The sequence below is a fragment of the Eleutherodactylus coqui genome, chromosome 4 (assembly GCF_035609145.1).
Source record: "Eleutherodactylus coqui strain aEleCoq1 chromosome 4, aEleCoq1.hap1, whole genome shotgun sequence".
NCBI lineage: Eukaryota > Metazoa > Chordata > Amphibia > Anura > Eleutherodactylidae > Eleutherodactylus > Eleutherodactylus coqui.
The window spans coordinates 56,375,482-56,390,516 of NC_089840.1; the positions used below are offsets into that span (position 1 = coordinate 56,375,482).

A 15,035-nucleotide genomic window follows, 5' to 3' on the forward strand; every position below is an offset into this window, starting at 1 on the left:
CCGTCTCAGTCCAAATTATTTTGAACCAAACCTTAAAACAGAAGAAGAAAGAAGGAGAAGGAGGAAGAAGTAAAAAAATGGCAAAGAAGAAGAAGCAAGCAGTAGAAGAAGGGCAAAAAAGAAGAAGGAGGAAGTAGAAGAAGGACAAAGAAGAAGAGAGGAAGGAAGAACAAAGAAGAATTTTAGTGGGTTTGACAAAGATGAGCTACCTGAAGTTCAGGTTTGCCCCAAATTAAAGTTTTAGCAAAGTTTGACCGAAACAGGGTTGGATTGTTTTGGTTTGTTCAACACTATTTGTGGGGTTCTTCCACAAATTACAGTTGATCACTGGTGGTCCCAGTTGTGAAACACCTTATCTTTATCTAATCATCAAAGGATCCTTTGAAAAACTATTGACCAAAGTAGATAACCTAATCTTCCACAACTCTTGTAATTGTTGTAATTATGAATCCTACAAGGATTCACATTTCTGAGCCCTGTTTACAACTACAATAGACAGTATGATCTTCTGTACTGCACCCAACTGTCATACCCAACAGAACATCACCAACCTACATGATTTTTTTTCATGCAAACTTATACTATTATTATAGCTGGTAATAAGATACCTTTTCTCTAAAAATACTGATTTTCCATTTACTGTAAACAATAGCTATGCAATGTAAGATCCAATGCATGCTCCAAGATGATCACTAATCTGTAAATATAAAAATACTCCATGAAGGAACCTGTTGGTTTCTAAATCTCACCAAGATTGCTGAGCTTGGTCATGTGCCTACTTTGTTTCAGCTTTAGATGCAGAAAAAGCACTTGACCACATACATCGGGGATATCTAGAGGCTACTTTAGAGGCATTTGGTTTTACAGGCGTCATTAAATCTGCCATTGTGTTTCTTTATTCGGATCCAACTGCAAGGATTTTTTCCTCTGGGTGTATTTTCCCCCAGACCATCTGGAAGACAAAATTGGGCTTTATGCCGAAGATGTTCACTTGGTGCTTTCTAATCCCATTTCTTCCTTAGATCACATCCAATCTTCACTTTTGGACTTTGGAAAAATCTCGTATTAAAGAATACAAAATCTTAATTGTTGAGCATTGGCATTGACAGAAACCCCAAACAACATATACCGGTAATTAGTCATTTTTTGTACATTTGGAATGACCAATCTATACCATATTTAGGTATATATTTAACAAGCCCTAGCTCATGTAGATTTGCTAAAAATTATTTGAAATTATTAAACTATGTCTCACAACTCTTAAAAACCTTCAGTAAACCATTTGTTTCTTGGGCCAGAAGAACAGCAGTGGGTAAAATGATGGTCTTACCATTTTCCAAACTGTAACAATCCCTGTCCCAAGCTTCTTCTCTACCAAACTCCTGTCCATTCATAATGGTTTCATTTAGGGAGGCTCTGATGCTAAGATAAAATTTTGTACTTTAGGTAATGCTTATGAACTAGGAGGCATGAAAGCTCCTGACGTAAAATATAATTCTGGACCTAACTGAACATCGGTGAGCTCCTTCTTCATGAAAAGGAAGGTCTTCATTGAGACAACTGCCTTAGGACTCCCTCTGATTTACCTCCTAGGGATCAAACCTCCCTCTTCACCAGCGCATACCCTGCCGAGCTTACAAATTTTGGCTTCTGTCTGGAAACACTTTACCTCCTCATCAACCTCTTTGGTTCCGATCTCCATCTTTCCTCTACATCTTTTATCTTCCAGCCTCATGGATTTTGACTTTGGAATTTGGGAATCGCTAGGCATAAAAAAATTGGTGATTTATATAAATATAACTCCACATTACATTTCCCTATTAAGCAAGCTATTCCTGGTGCCCGGTGGTCTGCCTTTTGCACTCTTCAACACACTCTTTGTTTCCTTGATACACAGAAGCCCATTTTCCCTCAATCGTTTTTTATTGTATTTTCTTGTCCACCCGTGCATCCAGGGATATTTCTGTATTTTATGAAATTCCTTTTTTTCTGCTCCCCAAATTAAATCTTCCCACATGTTACTGTAGGAACAAGACTTTAAGCAACTATTCAGACTATAAGAATGGAGGAAAACTCTTTCCTGGACCAACATATTTGCATGGAATAAAGGGAATCATCACTTGCATTGGTATCTACCTCCTGCTAGACTAGCTAAAATGAATAAATCTATCCCTGAGACTTGTGGAGGGGGTGCGGCCTTAAAGGTACTTATTTTCACATGTAGTGGTCTCGTCCTATTATTTCATCTTTTTGTCGGTTTCATCGATTTTGTCGATTATTATTTCATCGATTTTCGATTTAATCTATTTTGTAACACATTATTTTGTGGCCCCCGGACCTCACACTGGCTCTTTATTTTATATATGCTAATAAACTCTCAACCTTTTTTTCATATTCTTCTTGCATCTCACTAGGCAATTGCCAAATAGTGAAGGTTCTGAGGTGCACCTTCCCTTAACAAAGTTACTAATTCCATCGATCTTACATAGCTTCTGGAAGAGCTATATTCCTACAGATATACCTCCAAATCTTCTACATTTTCTTCCTGGGTACTTTGGACATCTAGCTAAAATCTACAATGATTCATTAGTGAAGCATACATTGCCGGTGCTGAGTTCGTATGCTACATGAAATAACACAATGTATCATGGAAGTCTTGCCCTTTTCCCATATATCTTATTTAGTAGTGATGGACGTTTTATATTGTATGTTCTATATTTTATACTTATTGTTCATTGATTCTGTATGCATACCCAAAAGCAGACGAATATGCAAATGTGTAAGCATGAATGTGTATATGCATGTTCTCTCTGTTATTTGACTGTTATATCTTCTGAGATGTATAAGACTCCGGTTATTACCTCTTAAGTATGTTAATTACTTGAAAAAGTTCAATAAAGAAAAAAATCTTTAAAAAAAAATACTCCATGAAGTTTTTGAGATGTCAAGAAAACAACACTGTCTTCTACCTGCAAAGCAGTGAATGTAACTTGTTTCTTTTTGATGAATCTCTATAGTGCTTCTTCTCCAGAGAATTAGACCGGCAGGAGAATACAGGATGAAACAGAATGTCACAGTGCATAGAGGCTGCAGCAGTATGGTTGCCTTGTATAAACAGTAATGCAACAACCCAATGAAGAGTTCATGCTGCAGGAAATCTTCATATATCCGGCTCACAGCAGAATGATGGCTATTAGAAGCAGTAGTTGGGAAAACAAAGGTTCATGGATGTACCCCACCAGTAGACCAGTGTGTCCAGCCATACAGATCTCCCTGACAGGCGCTTCTCTCTTATTTAGAAGTTTGTCCCTTCCATCAGAAGTTAGGTCTCCACACTCTGAAGCTGTTTCAGTTGTTCTATGGCGTCATGGCTTTTTGATTTCTTTGGACCATTTACTGGCAAGGTTTTCTTGGATGATCTGTAAGTACAAAAAGTAATATTTACAAGTACAGTTGCAAGAAAAAAGTAAGTGAACCCTTTGAAAATATCTGAATTTCTGCATTGATTACTAATGTACTAAATTATAAAATGTGGTAATATTGTTAACTAATTCACAATTATAATAAATACCTGCAGTGCAGGGAGGAAAAGTAGGGGAACATCTGTGTTAATGACTCCTGCAAGAGCTAGGCGTTTCAATTAACAAAATGAAATCGAAAATGCAGGTTTCATGTGTGCTTTGCCCATTAAATAAAGGCACACAAAGCCTAGTTACTGACAAATCTGCTCTTGTCAAGAAAGCTAAAGAAATTGGTTAGGGTGAACTGTGCATTGAAGAAAAGAATTTTAAGAAGACCTCAGAAGACATGTTATAAGGATGTATGAGGCAGCAAAAAGCTACAAAAGCATTACTAAAAAAATGGGTGTATATCAATACACAGTTAGACGAATTATCTAAAAATGAAGAAATGGTAGACTGTTGTTATTCTGCCTTGGAGTGGTTGTCGTGTTAAGATCAATCCAAGATCACAATGGAAAGTCCAAAAGAGGTGAGAAGGAACCCAAAAGTAACAGCAAAAAACCTGCAAAAAATTCCACATGTCCACTATTAGAAAAAACAGCAAAAATGTTGTTCATGGAAGGATGCTGCATCTGTCTCAAGTTTGCCTAAGACCATCTGAATCCACAATACTTCTGGGAAAATGTGACGTCCTGTCAGCAGGCTGGGGCAGAATGTAAATGTGATGGCAGAAGGGAGACCCAGAGTGGCAGCGCGGAGCGGGGAGAGGTGAGTATATGCCTATTTGTTATGTTACTGTATGGGGTACTGGGTTTTACAGAGAAAGTACAACTTGGACAGTCCTTTTAACCCTTTCCAATCCACTGTCTGACGTCTGAAGACATTATGATTTAAGGCTGTACAGCTCCCATGTTGGAAGACGTCTGTCGGGGTTCTCTTACTGTGTATTGCCAGCCTCTCTGCTGTCGGAGCCCATCCAATGTGTCACCTCATGCAGTACTGGCTTTAGCCAGCAGATGGTGCCGTTGTATAAAGGCAGAAAAAGAGTAAGCCCCCTAGGAAAACCAGGATACAAATTGGATTGGAAAGGGTTAATCTTATGGATTGTGACCACCACCTGGATATGGATACATCATAAATATCTCTTGTCAGAAAAACCCTCCAAATTGACAAAAAAGGAATTCTTGTGTTTATAAATACTTACTTTACTTCTTCAAATTTCTTGTCTCTGTAAAAGTTGCTCTTTTTGATGAAATACAGCAATACCAAGTCACAGAAGAAAGCTCCCTAAAGGACAATGAAGAGTAATCAATACGCAAACTTGTAGTAGCATGCCAAGAACTGTATATGCAAATGGAAAGATGGGAACAATACCTCTACAGTGCTACCTATTGGAAGGCAGCAAAGGCAGACTTTTAGGAATGCCGCCTTCCAACAGGTAGCGTGCAGAGGTATTGTTCCATCTTACCATTTGCATATTTCCCAGAGGAGCATGGATGGCCTTATAAGTCTCCTCCTACTTTCTAGGTGTTCTCCCTAAGGAGAAATGATACCCTTCCTGACCCAAGAACTATATATGTCATATCTGCTACTTTCTAGTGCTAACTGGAAAAGAAGATAAGATCCAGATTCTCAACTGCCTGTCCAGTGATATTTGGAAATCAGGAGTAGTGGTCAGGATACTTGTAAGATGAGTGTAATATGGTAGGTGACATGACATACTCATTAGAATAAGGAACGTTTTATACTCTTGTGGAGCATCTGGACATCATAGAAGAGAGTCCCTCATTCAGTACTCCTTCTATGAGTAGTTTCCACTCTGGTGAACTCAATCTGACCATGTTTTACATGATTACTCCTTCATTTGAATGGATCTCATGTAATAATAATGCATTGCAATGGGAGTAGGCGCCTGAAGCCTGCCCTAGTGCTAGTATTTGATCCTTAAGAGTTAGAGAGACTAGACATTTGACTTCACTTGATCACAGATGCTGCTTCAATCTATAAAAGAAATTGTCCTGCGTAGACAAAAATCTTTGATTAAGGGCGCCCACCCACTGGCATTTGCGATTTTCGTGCGTGAAAAACGCAGCGTTTTCCGCGCGTTTTTCGCGGCATTTTCGCGCCTTTTCCGTTAATTTCCATTGACATTCATGGGTGCATTAAGAGAAAAATAAGGACACATATGCAACTGACAGTTCCTATGTTAAAATATTGCAACGGACTGAAAAAAAAAACGCAAGTGGACAGGAACACATTCAATTCTAATTGCTCTTGAGAAAAAACGCAAAACGCAAAGGAAAAAAAATCGCCAGTGGGTGGGAGCCCTTAAGTGGCCTTTAAAGGGGTGCTAAAAGATTTGAATAAAATAAGGTTACTTTCTGTCAAAACCAGCACCATACCAGTCCATGAATTGTGTGTGTTATGTTGCTCAGCTCCTCAGAAGTGAATAGGGATGAGCTGCAGTACCACACGTAGCCTGTGCATTGGTATGGTGCTATTTTTGGAAGAAAGCATCCATGTTTTCCTAATCCTGAACAATCCCCCTAACGACTGACATTGTAAACCATCCTGTCTGTTCATATCTGCAGCAAGACCAGATTTTAATGGATCCAATTCAACAGAGCTAAATGGAAATTATAAGAGATCCTGATCCATGTCATTGAGGGCAATGGTTGTTCTTACTAGGCACCAGTCTAGCACTATATTACTGCCGCTGTTCAATACTTGAGTGCTTTGATGCTAATTAAAGGGGGTTTCTGGGATTTAAAACAAATTGAAAGGCTTAAAATTGTGTAAAATGAAGAAAAAATACATAATCATCCACTTCAGAGGTTCCTCGTTCAACATTGGAGCTCTGGTGCCCGCTGCCCAGAACCTGGAAAGAACTACCCAGTGGTCATGTGCTGTTCGTTGTGCATGTGACTACTCAGCCAATCACAGGCTTCAGCTTTGGTTCTTCCATGGTCACTGAAACCTGTGTTCGGCTGAGCGGCTAAGTGCACAATGACCAGCACATGACCGCTCAATGGCTCCTTCTAGGTTCTAGGCACAGGCACTGGAGCTCCAGTGCTAGAGGAGGAGCTTCTGAAAGGTATTTTTTTTTAGAATTTTACACAATTCTAAGCCTGTGAATTTGTTTTAAAGTCCAGGAAAACCCCTTCAACCAACAAGTTAGTGTAAATTCTTTCTTGGTATGAGATAATTTGCTCCTTACCACGCCCATCAATGCCAAGCCAGAGCCAATATTGATAATTGTTGGTATAATATTGAACTTCCCAGCCTGTAAAACACATTGAAAATAATTGTTATTACATTTTGTGCATTGAAATGTATTAGTTAAAATATAAGACAGTGAACCAAAGAGGTATTACCATTGCAGGCATTTATAGCATATCCCAATGTGGCTGGGATTACAAAAACAGCTGAAGTGACTGTTCAACACTATTTCCATAATTCCCATAGAAGTGAACTGGAATTGTGTAAACAGTGTAGCTCAACTGTTCCCGGCCACTGCTAGCCACTACAAACCAAGCAATGTACCTATCTCAGCCATGATTGGGTGAGATGGAAATACCCCCTTAAAAGGTCTAAGTAATTTTTTTTTCTAATGTAGCAAATGTAGCAAATAAAAAAATATATGCCTACCAGTTCAAATTCCATCATTCCAGCACCCCGGCACAGGTCATCCCCTCCAGGGTTTGTTTACATAACTGTTTAAGAGGGCTAAGCAGTGCCCCACTCCCATCTTACTGTAGGCCGCTCAGACAGTGGCCCTGGCAGGCATGTTAAGCCCCGCCCCTCCGACAAGTAATGTGACCAGGAAGGAGACAGGGAGACAGAGGGAAGGCACTGTGAGCACTGGGTCGAAGCCCCATCCCCAGTTTATGACACTGTTGGGAAGGGGAGCAAAGGTGAGTTGCATGAGCGTCAGACAGGAAGCTCTGCCTCCCAGATGATATTAGCGGTGACACGGCTGACGCATCAGCGCTGGGAAAATAGCCACACAGTAGGAAATAGGGTATGGAGCTAAGCCCATCACAGGACTCTTAATATTGTGGAGGCCGTATCTGAGGGCATAAGGTAGTTTCCCCATGCTGGGCAGCTGCCAGAGGGCCTGAGTGACTGAACACCGAGAAGGCCTTGACAACCTGGAGCCAAAGATAATAGTGACACACCATATTGAAGGGGAGGAAATCTCACTTCCTGCACAGGACTCAGTCCCAGAAACCAAGGACAGCACCATGGATCCGGATAAGTATTAAGCCGACAGATATGTGAGACCGGTCTCTGACAAGTTCTGTGTACACATAGGGACAATCATGAAAGGATGTACATGGACTAGGGGAGTACTTCCCAATAAGGGACTGTAATTAGACATGAGCGAGTATACTCGCTAAGGCACATTACTCGAGCGAGTACTGCCTTAGCCGAGTATCTCCCCGCTCGTCTCTAAAGATTCAGGGGCCGGCGCGGGTGTCAGGTGAGTTGCGGTGGGGAGCGGGTGGGAGTGAGGGAAAGAGAGATCTCCCCCCTGTTCCTCCCCGCTCTCCCCCGCTGCTCCCCGCCCCCCGCCGGCCCCGGAATCTTTAGAGACGAGCGGGGAGATACTCGGCTAAGGCACTACTCGCTCGAGTAATCTGCTTTAGCGACTATATTCGCTCATCTCTAACTGTAATGATATGCGAAAGTGATGCCTTGATGTTGACACAATGTGTGTGGTTAACTGGTTATGAATCATGTTGTAACTGGAAGACATGACACTTTGTAGTAGTGGTGTTCTGGGCTGAAGAGAAGTTATGTCAGACAAGTGTAATCTTCTGGATTTTGTGTGGTCACTGAGATTTATTGTTACACCTACGGTGTGTGAGTCTGCAATGTCACGGATCTTCAAAATTACAGTAAGAGAGTAATGGAGATGGTTAGTTGAAAATGAAGTTCAAAGTACCTTGTTGTTCCGCTATAGATATATATCACGAGTGTTAATTCCTGTTTAATCAGAAACATTTAAGTAATTCGTGCCCTCCTATGAATTAAAGTAGTACCATGTGTTAGTAAGGGCTCATTCAGATGAGAGTGTTTATGTGCACATATAGGTGCGCACAAAACCGCGCGTCTATTAGAACCCTATTGTTTCCTATGATGTGTTCACATGTCCGTGTTTTACAGGTGTGCGAACGTGTGCACCTGCAAAAGATAGGACATGCGTACACTGCATAGGTCCATGCTGCACATCAATATTCCATGCGGGGAGTCCCTTTGTCACTGAACACTGTCACAGTGTTCACTAATGATGGCACTCCCAGCGAGGAGTAGAGAATCCCCTGCCACAGCTGTCACAGCCGTGGCAGAGGACAGCAATATTCTCCCATTGCTTTCAATGGGGCTGCCGCTGCTGTCGGCGGCCCCATTGAAAGCAATAGGATGCCAGCAACCCCTGCAGTGATTTTCGGGGAAGGGCTTTAAAAATAAGCCCTTCCCTGAAAATCATCCCTAGCATGTGTAAAAAAAAAAAAATATATATATATATATATATACTCACCTCTCCGGCGCTGTAGGGGCTGAGTGCTCAGCCAATCAGATACAGCCCTTTCAGCAGGTGGGGATTTTAAATCTCCGCCTCCTGAAAGAGCTTCAGAGAAGTGCAGGGAGACCCAGCGGCTAGACGCGCCTGAGCCCCGACAGCGGCAGAGAGGTGAGTATATATATTTTTTTATTTTTTACACATGCTAAGGATGATTTTCAGGGAAGGGCTTATATTTAAAGCCCTTTCCCGAAAATCACTGCCGGGGTTGCCCACAGCCCATTGCTTTCAATGGGGCCGCCAGCAGCAGCGGCGGCCCCATTGAAAGCAAAGGGCATGAACCTTCATTCATGTGTGTTTTGGCACGTACGTGGATGTGCGGTTTTGTGCACACCTATGTACACACATAAACACGCTCGTCTGAATGAGCCCTAAAGTTTATTTGGTTTACGGAAAAAAAACCCCTTCCTCTTTCTTTATTTGTCAATATAGTTCTTCTGGAGGGGGACGTCTGCATAGGTTCTTACGTCTCAGTATTACAACTGAACCCCATAGCAATTGCATGGCTTACCTCTGAAAAGATAGCAATGGGTCATTAAAGCTGTTCTTCACATTGTATGTATTATAGTCTATTAGAAATGACTTACCTTTCCATTCACCATGATGTCAAAGCGAATACCATAAGCCTTTATCAGTGTCCTATAATCCGTCCCATTAGCATCCCGGTAATACTTTGCATACCTTGATTGATAAAGACATTTATTGACTTTAATACAGTTTCATAGAGCTGTTGTCAACAGTCAGCAAAAAAAGGGCTTGTCCAGCTTTTAATGATTGATGATCTATCCTAAAGATAGATCATCAATAGCTGATTGGTGGGGGTGTGCTGCCCTGGACTGCCACCCGTCAGCTGTTCATGAGCGCTCTATGTCGATGTTCTCTACCAGGGGTCTGCTAGCCCTGTATTGGACACTGAATACATATAGTTTTTGCAGTTATAATGTAAGCTCTCCACTAAATGTCACTGGTTTAACCCAGGAAGGGGTGCAGAGTCGGCAGGTCCTGATGGCATGCACCCCCAGCTTTTAAGGGAATTAAGTAATGGGATAGTCAGACCTTTGTTTCTTATATTTAAGGACTCTAAAGTGGCAGGTTCTGTTCCACTGGATTGGAACAATAGCCAAGGTGGTGCTGATATTCAAAGGGGTCAAAAAGTGAATCTGGAAACTACAGGCCAGTAAGTCTTACTTCTATTGTTGGTAAAATGTTTGAAGGCTTTCTAAGAGATGCAATCCTGGAGTACCTCAAGGAAAAGAGCTGTATACCTCTGTATGGATTTATGAGGGGTAGCTCCTGTCAAAGCAATCTGATCAATAGCAATATTTGCAGATGCTACAAAACTATGTATAGTAACTAACATAAGAGAGGACAGGATACAGTTGCAAATGGATCTGCATAAGTTGGGGACAGAAAAGTGGCAAATGAGGTTCAACATTGACAAATGTAAGCGTATGCAGATGAGAAGAGAAAATACATGTCACTATTAGGCTAGTTCCACACGTGCAACCGTGATTTTGCTGAAAGAAAATTGCGTCTTTGTTTCCGTGATTTTTGAGCGCCAGCGATGCTTTTCGCTGGGAAACACTGGAAAACACTTATAGAAAAGAATTCAGAGATTTTAGTTAGCTGTAAGCTTAACTGGAGCAACCAGTGTCAGGCAGCTGCTGCCAAGGCAAATAGGATCATGGGGTGCATCAAAAGAGGTTTAGGGGCACATGATGAGAACATCGTTCTTCCTCTTTACAAGTCACTGGTCAGACCACACATGGAATATTGTGGACAGTTTTGGGCACCTATACTCAAGGAGGACATATCAGAGCTTAAGCGGATATAAAGGTGGGCAGCTAAAGGAATTAACAGAATGGGTGGACTACAATACCCAGAGAGGTTATCAAAATTGGGATTTTAGAAAAAAGAAGGTTGAATGGCGACCTAATAACTATGTATAAAGATATCAGGGGACAATACAGAGATCTCTCCCATCATCTTTTTATACCCAGGACTGTGATGTAAGGGGGCGCCCTCTGTAGAAGGTTTCTACACTGACATAGAAGGGGGTTCTTTACTGTAAGAGCAGTGAGACTACGGAACGCTTTGCCTGAGGATTTGATGATGAAAAATTTGATAAAAGAGCTTAAAAGAGGCCTGGATGTCTTTCTTGAGCAATACAAAATTATGTGTTATAATCATTAATACCTTAAGAAGGGTCGGTGACCCAGCGATTATTCGGATTGCCAGATGAGAGTCAGGAAGAAACTTTCCCCTTAAATGAGGAAATTTGGCATCTACCTCATTGGGGTTATTTGCTTACCTCTGGATCAACATTGGGGGTGAAATAGGCTGAACTGCATGGACATATGTCTTTTTCAACCTAATATATTATGTTACTATGCTAGAAGGGTAGTGTTTATGCTGAGGGTTGCCATATATACAAGGCTAAAGCAATAGTAGACTGGCCCATGGAAAGTTCTATTCAGGGCTACCATTTGGCGGATCCGGAGTCTAGCCAGACTACACTGGGGAGGACCAAGACCAGTTCAGAGACATCTGACCCAGAGCCTGCCCTCCAAGGACAGAAGCCTGATATTGTATCAGAAGAGCAACGATAATAAAGTACAGAAAGTTGTATCGATTGATGTGCCAAACTACGATTAAAGAAAATTTTCAATTTTGCAACTGCTCACGATATGATCGTGTTTCATATCTACACCTTACCATTGGCTGATGGACCTGAACTCCTGCTCCTGGGACTTCTATCTGTGGAACTCCGCTCATATCTACCTACCAAAGGTAAGCCATTGGGTCAATAACTAACCAAACGAACTCAACATTTTCCAAGTCTGACCTATCTTCGAAACAGTACAGTATGGAGCTGCAAGCACATAGCCCTGTTCAATTTATAGTGGCTTGGAATAGCTTTGCAGGCACGGTCCCTATTCACTTCAATGCAAGCTGTGCCTGCAATACCAATGATAGGTTATTGCAAATTGTATGTTTGGTGTGTGTGCTTTCAGCTCCATATGTTGACATAGTGGCTCAGGACAACAGCTGATCACCAGACATCCAACCAATCAGCTATTGATGGCCTATCCTGAGGATAGGCCATCAATAGCCAGAAGTGGGACAACCCCTTTAAATCTGGATTTTGTATTATGAGGATCTTTAGTTACATTAATAAGTGATGTCATATACATAACAATACAATACTGACTGAAAGGGAATTTTGCTTTGCTCCTAAGAGAAGTAAAGTTACTTCTATGAGGCCATATAGCATCATCAAAATCAATGTATCGGTATTTGTGCAGGAAATGTAATTCTTATTTTAATTAGAATTTTATACCTGAAATTGTAGCCTGAAGAAACTGATTTTTCTGTGAATTTATTATCCAAGCGAGTAAATGAATACTGAGGATGGCATTCAGAAGCATCTCTGTCAAGATTACAGTCCCACTCTATCTGAATGCCAATAACTCCACCCTGAGAAGAAAAGTATATTTCGTCTTTAAGTTACAATTCTCATTTTGTTGCAATGTGCAGTTCAGATGGTAACAGTACATTCTTATGAACATAATAGATTTTGAAAAAAAAATTAAACACATACATGTAGTTCCTTCAAACCCACCTAGAGGGCATCATAGTTTTTATTAAAGGGGTTTTCGAGACATTAAAGGGGTTCTGTCACTAAAAAAGAAAATACTCTACTTATCTATTCCTCCCCCATCAGTCTACTTACCAGATCTTCAACTCCCTTATCTTCTCCTGTCTCCTGCAGTCCGAGGGCTCACGTCACCTCCAGCTGCCTGATTCTTCTCCTTCCTGTGAGGTTACGTACATTGGCATGTTACGTACATTGTGAGGTTGGCAGTCTGCCAATGTACGTTACATCACAGCTCACAGGCCAGCAGGAGGACTGCCTATCTTCTTCAGAGATTGCTCATGCGAGCTGTCTCTGAAATAGATTACAATTCCTTCCTAGGCAGTGAAGCTACAGCACAGGGATGTGACCTTCATTGACCCATCAGGAAGAAGTTTGTGATAAAGCAGCCTTCATAACAAGCTGGTCCCAGCCTGCAGTGAGCTGACCTGGGGCACTGGAGAAGCTCAACCAAGAGAAAATGTGATAAGGAGACAGAGAGGGAAGGGATAGGTACGTTTAGATAATTTTTTTAATGACAAAACCCCTTTAAAGAAAGTGGCTTAAAATCGCCTGAAATGAAGAAAAAAAATGAATACTTATCTATTTCGGCGGCTCCCCTTCCTGCTTCATCACAATAAGTGAATATTAATTTTTTTCTTCATTTTTTAGATCCCGGAAAACCTCTTTAATAAAACATCATCCTAACTGGCCTTCAGAAACTAATTACCTTCAATGTACTGCTATAACAATGCTGATTTTACCCTGCACAATTCTGCTGCTTGCTACATTTTCTTTTTTGTGCATCCAGCCAGGATGGGGAAAAACTTGCTGGTCAATTGGAGTCTCACTGCTGTGCACCCCGCTGATCTCAAGAACGGATTCCCGTGTCCCCATCCTCCTCACTGCGGGGTTAATGTACCCTGCGCAGAGAGGAGGAGAATGAATGGAGGACTTTTACTATTGATGACTTATTCTCAGGATAGGTTGTAAATAGTTGATCAACGGGGGTCTGTAGCTCAACATCCCAGGCACTTCTGTCAGTGCGGTGAGTGCTGGAAGCATACAGCAATGTCAATATTACATCAGCTTGATTTGGTTCTACAGACACAGCTCATTAAATTCAGTGGGAGCTATGCCTGCAGTACCAAAATCCGACAGCTGCAAAATGGATAGCGCTATCTGCTTCCAGCACTGTCTGTAATACCACCTGGCCCAGGGATCAGTTGATCCACAGGAATCCCAAGCTGCAGACCCTTGCAGATCAACTACTGATGTACTTTTCTGAGGGTCGGTGATCAATATAAAACTGCCGGATAACTTCTTCTTGTCCTCATATTTTGTATCACTATACCAGTAAATATGGCCACCTTCTGTGATTTTTGACTTGATGTGTCCTTTCTCTGTGATTTGTTTGTAATGCTAGTGTAGGGACCTGCAAGATAACGAGGACCCTTTACGTGAATTGAAAGTTATTATATTTTTGTCAACATATTAACTAATACCTTGTATTTATCAGTATACATTGTTATTTTTGCAGTAAGCAGTCTGTCTGTACAATGCTGGGGGAGCCAGTGTGGTTCACTCTTGAGGTGCAGAGCAGTCTGTCATGATTTATCATTTGGGGCATCATTAATATCCTTCCTTATGAGCCAGGGGCGTAGCTAAAGGCTCATGGGCCCGGGTGCAAAAGTTTGTCTTGGAGCCCCCCATCTTCTCTTAACCCCTTAACGCAGAGGCATAACTTGAAGCTCCTTGGCCCCAATGCAAAACCTGTAACAGGGCCCCCAACTAATGCTTTATTCATAGTACTGGGCTCCCTATATTAAGAAGAGAGGCTTTATGGGCCCCCTAGGGCTCCTGGGCCTGGGTGCAACCGCATCCCCTGCATCCCTTATAGTTACGCCTGTGTTATGAGCCCTAAGTACTATTAAGTGAAGCTCTTATTCCATGAAGCATCCGTCTCTTATGAGATTATAAACCTCTATAACTTACTTCCATTGCCAATTCCTGAAAGTTATTTCCAGACCATGAGACAATTTTTCCCAGGTGAAATATAGGACAGTAGTGGTTTTCTTTACTGTATCGACATGTTTTCAAAAATGAGTCGTCTTCCGTGTTCAGAATATTAGCTCTATGAGAGAGAATATAGACAATGTGGATGGTGACATACACTCTTTGTCAAAAAATGTCAAGCACCTAGAAGGAGTTGTTTCTTTGCTGTAAAACTCGGCATGCAGTTCCATCTCAGGCAGATATACAAATGATTAGAGTTGTGGTGTGATTAGATGGACGTCTTGCCACCTGAGGCCCTAAAAGTTTTTACTCCCTTGGCCTATAAAAAGGCTCTCAGAGG

General features: G+C 41.5%; 1 protein-coding gene across 2 annotated transcripts in view; it reads right to left on the reverse strand.

Annotated features, from left to right (window-relative positions):
• Nucleotides 1-2,933: 2,933 nt before the first annotated feature.
• P2RX5 (purinergic receptor P2X 5) overlaps nt 2,934-15,035 on the reverse strand; it is a 69,685-nt gene continuing 57,583 nt past the window's right edge. Inside the window, exons 7-12 of one of the 2 annotated variants that reach the window (XM_066599493.1) lie at nt 14,675-14,813; nt 12,386-12,522; nt 9,633-9,726; nt 6,679-6,744; nt 4,666-4,748; nt 2,934-3,419 (exon numbers count right to left, since the gene is read on the reverse strand). In XM_066599493.1, coding sequence (XP_066455590.1) covers nt 3,323-3,419; nt 4,666-4,748; nt 6,679-6,744; nt 9,633-9,726; nt 12,386-12,522; nt 14,675-14,813 — 616 coding nt within the window. In that variant the 3' untranslated portion in view covers nt 2,934-3,322. Of the gene's footprint in view, nt 3,420-4,661; nt 4,749-6,678; nt 6,745-9,632; nt 9,727-12,385; nt 12,523-14,674; nt 14,814-15,035 lie in introns of those variants that run through there. The other variant, XM_066599494.1, reaches the window with a different exon arrangement.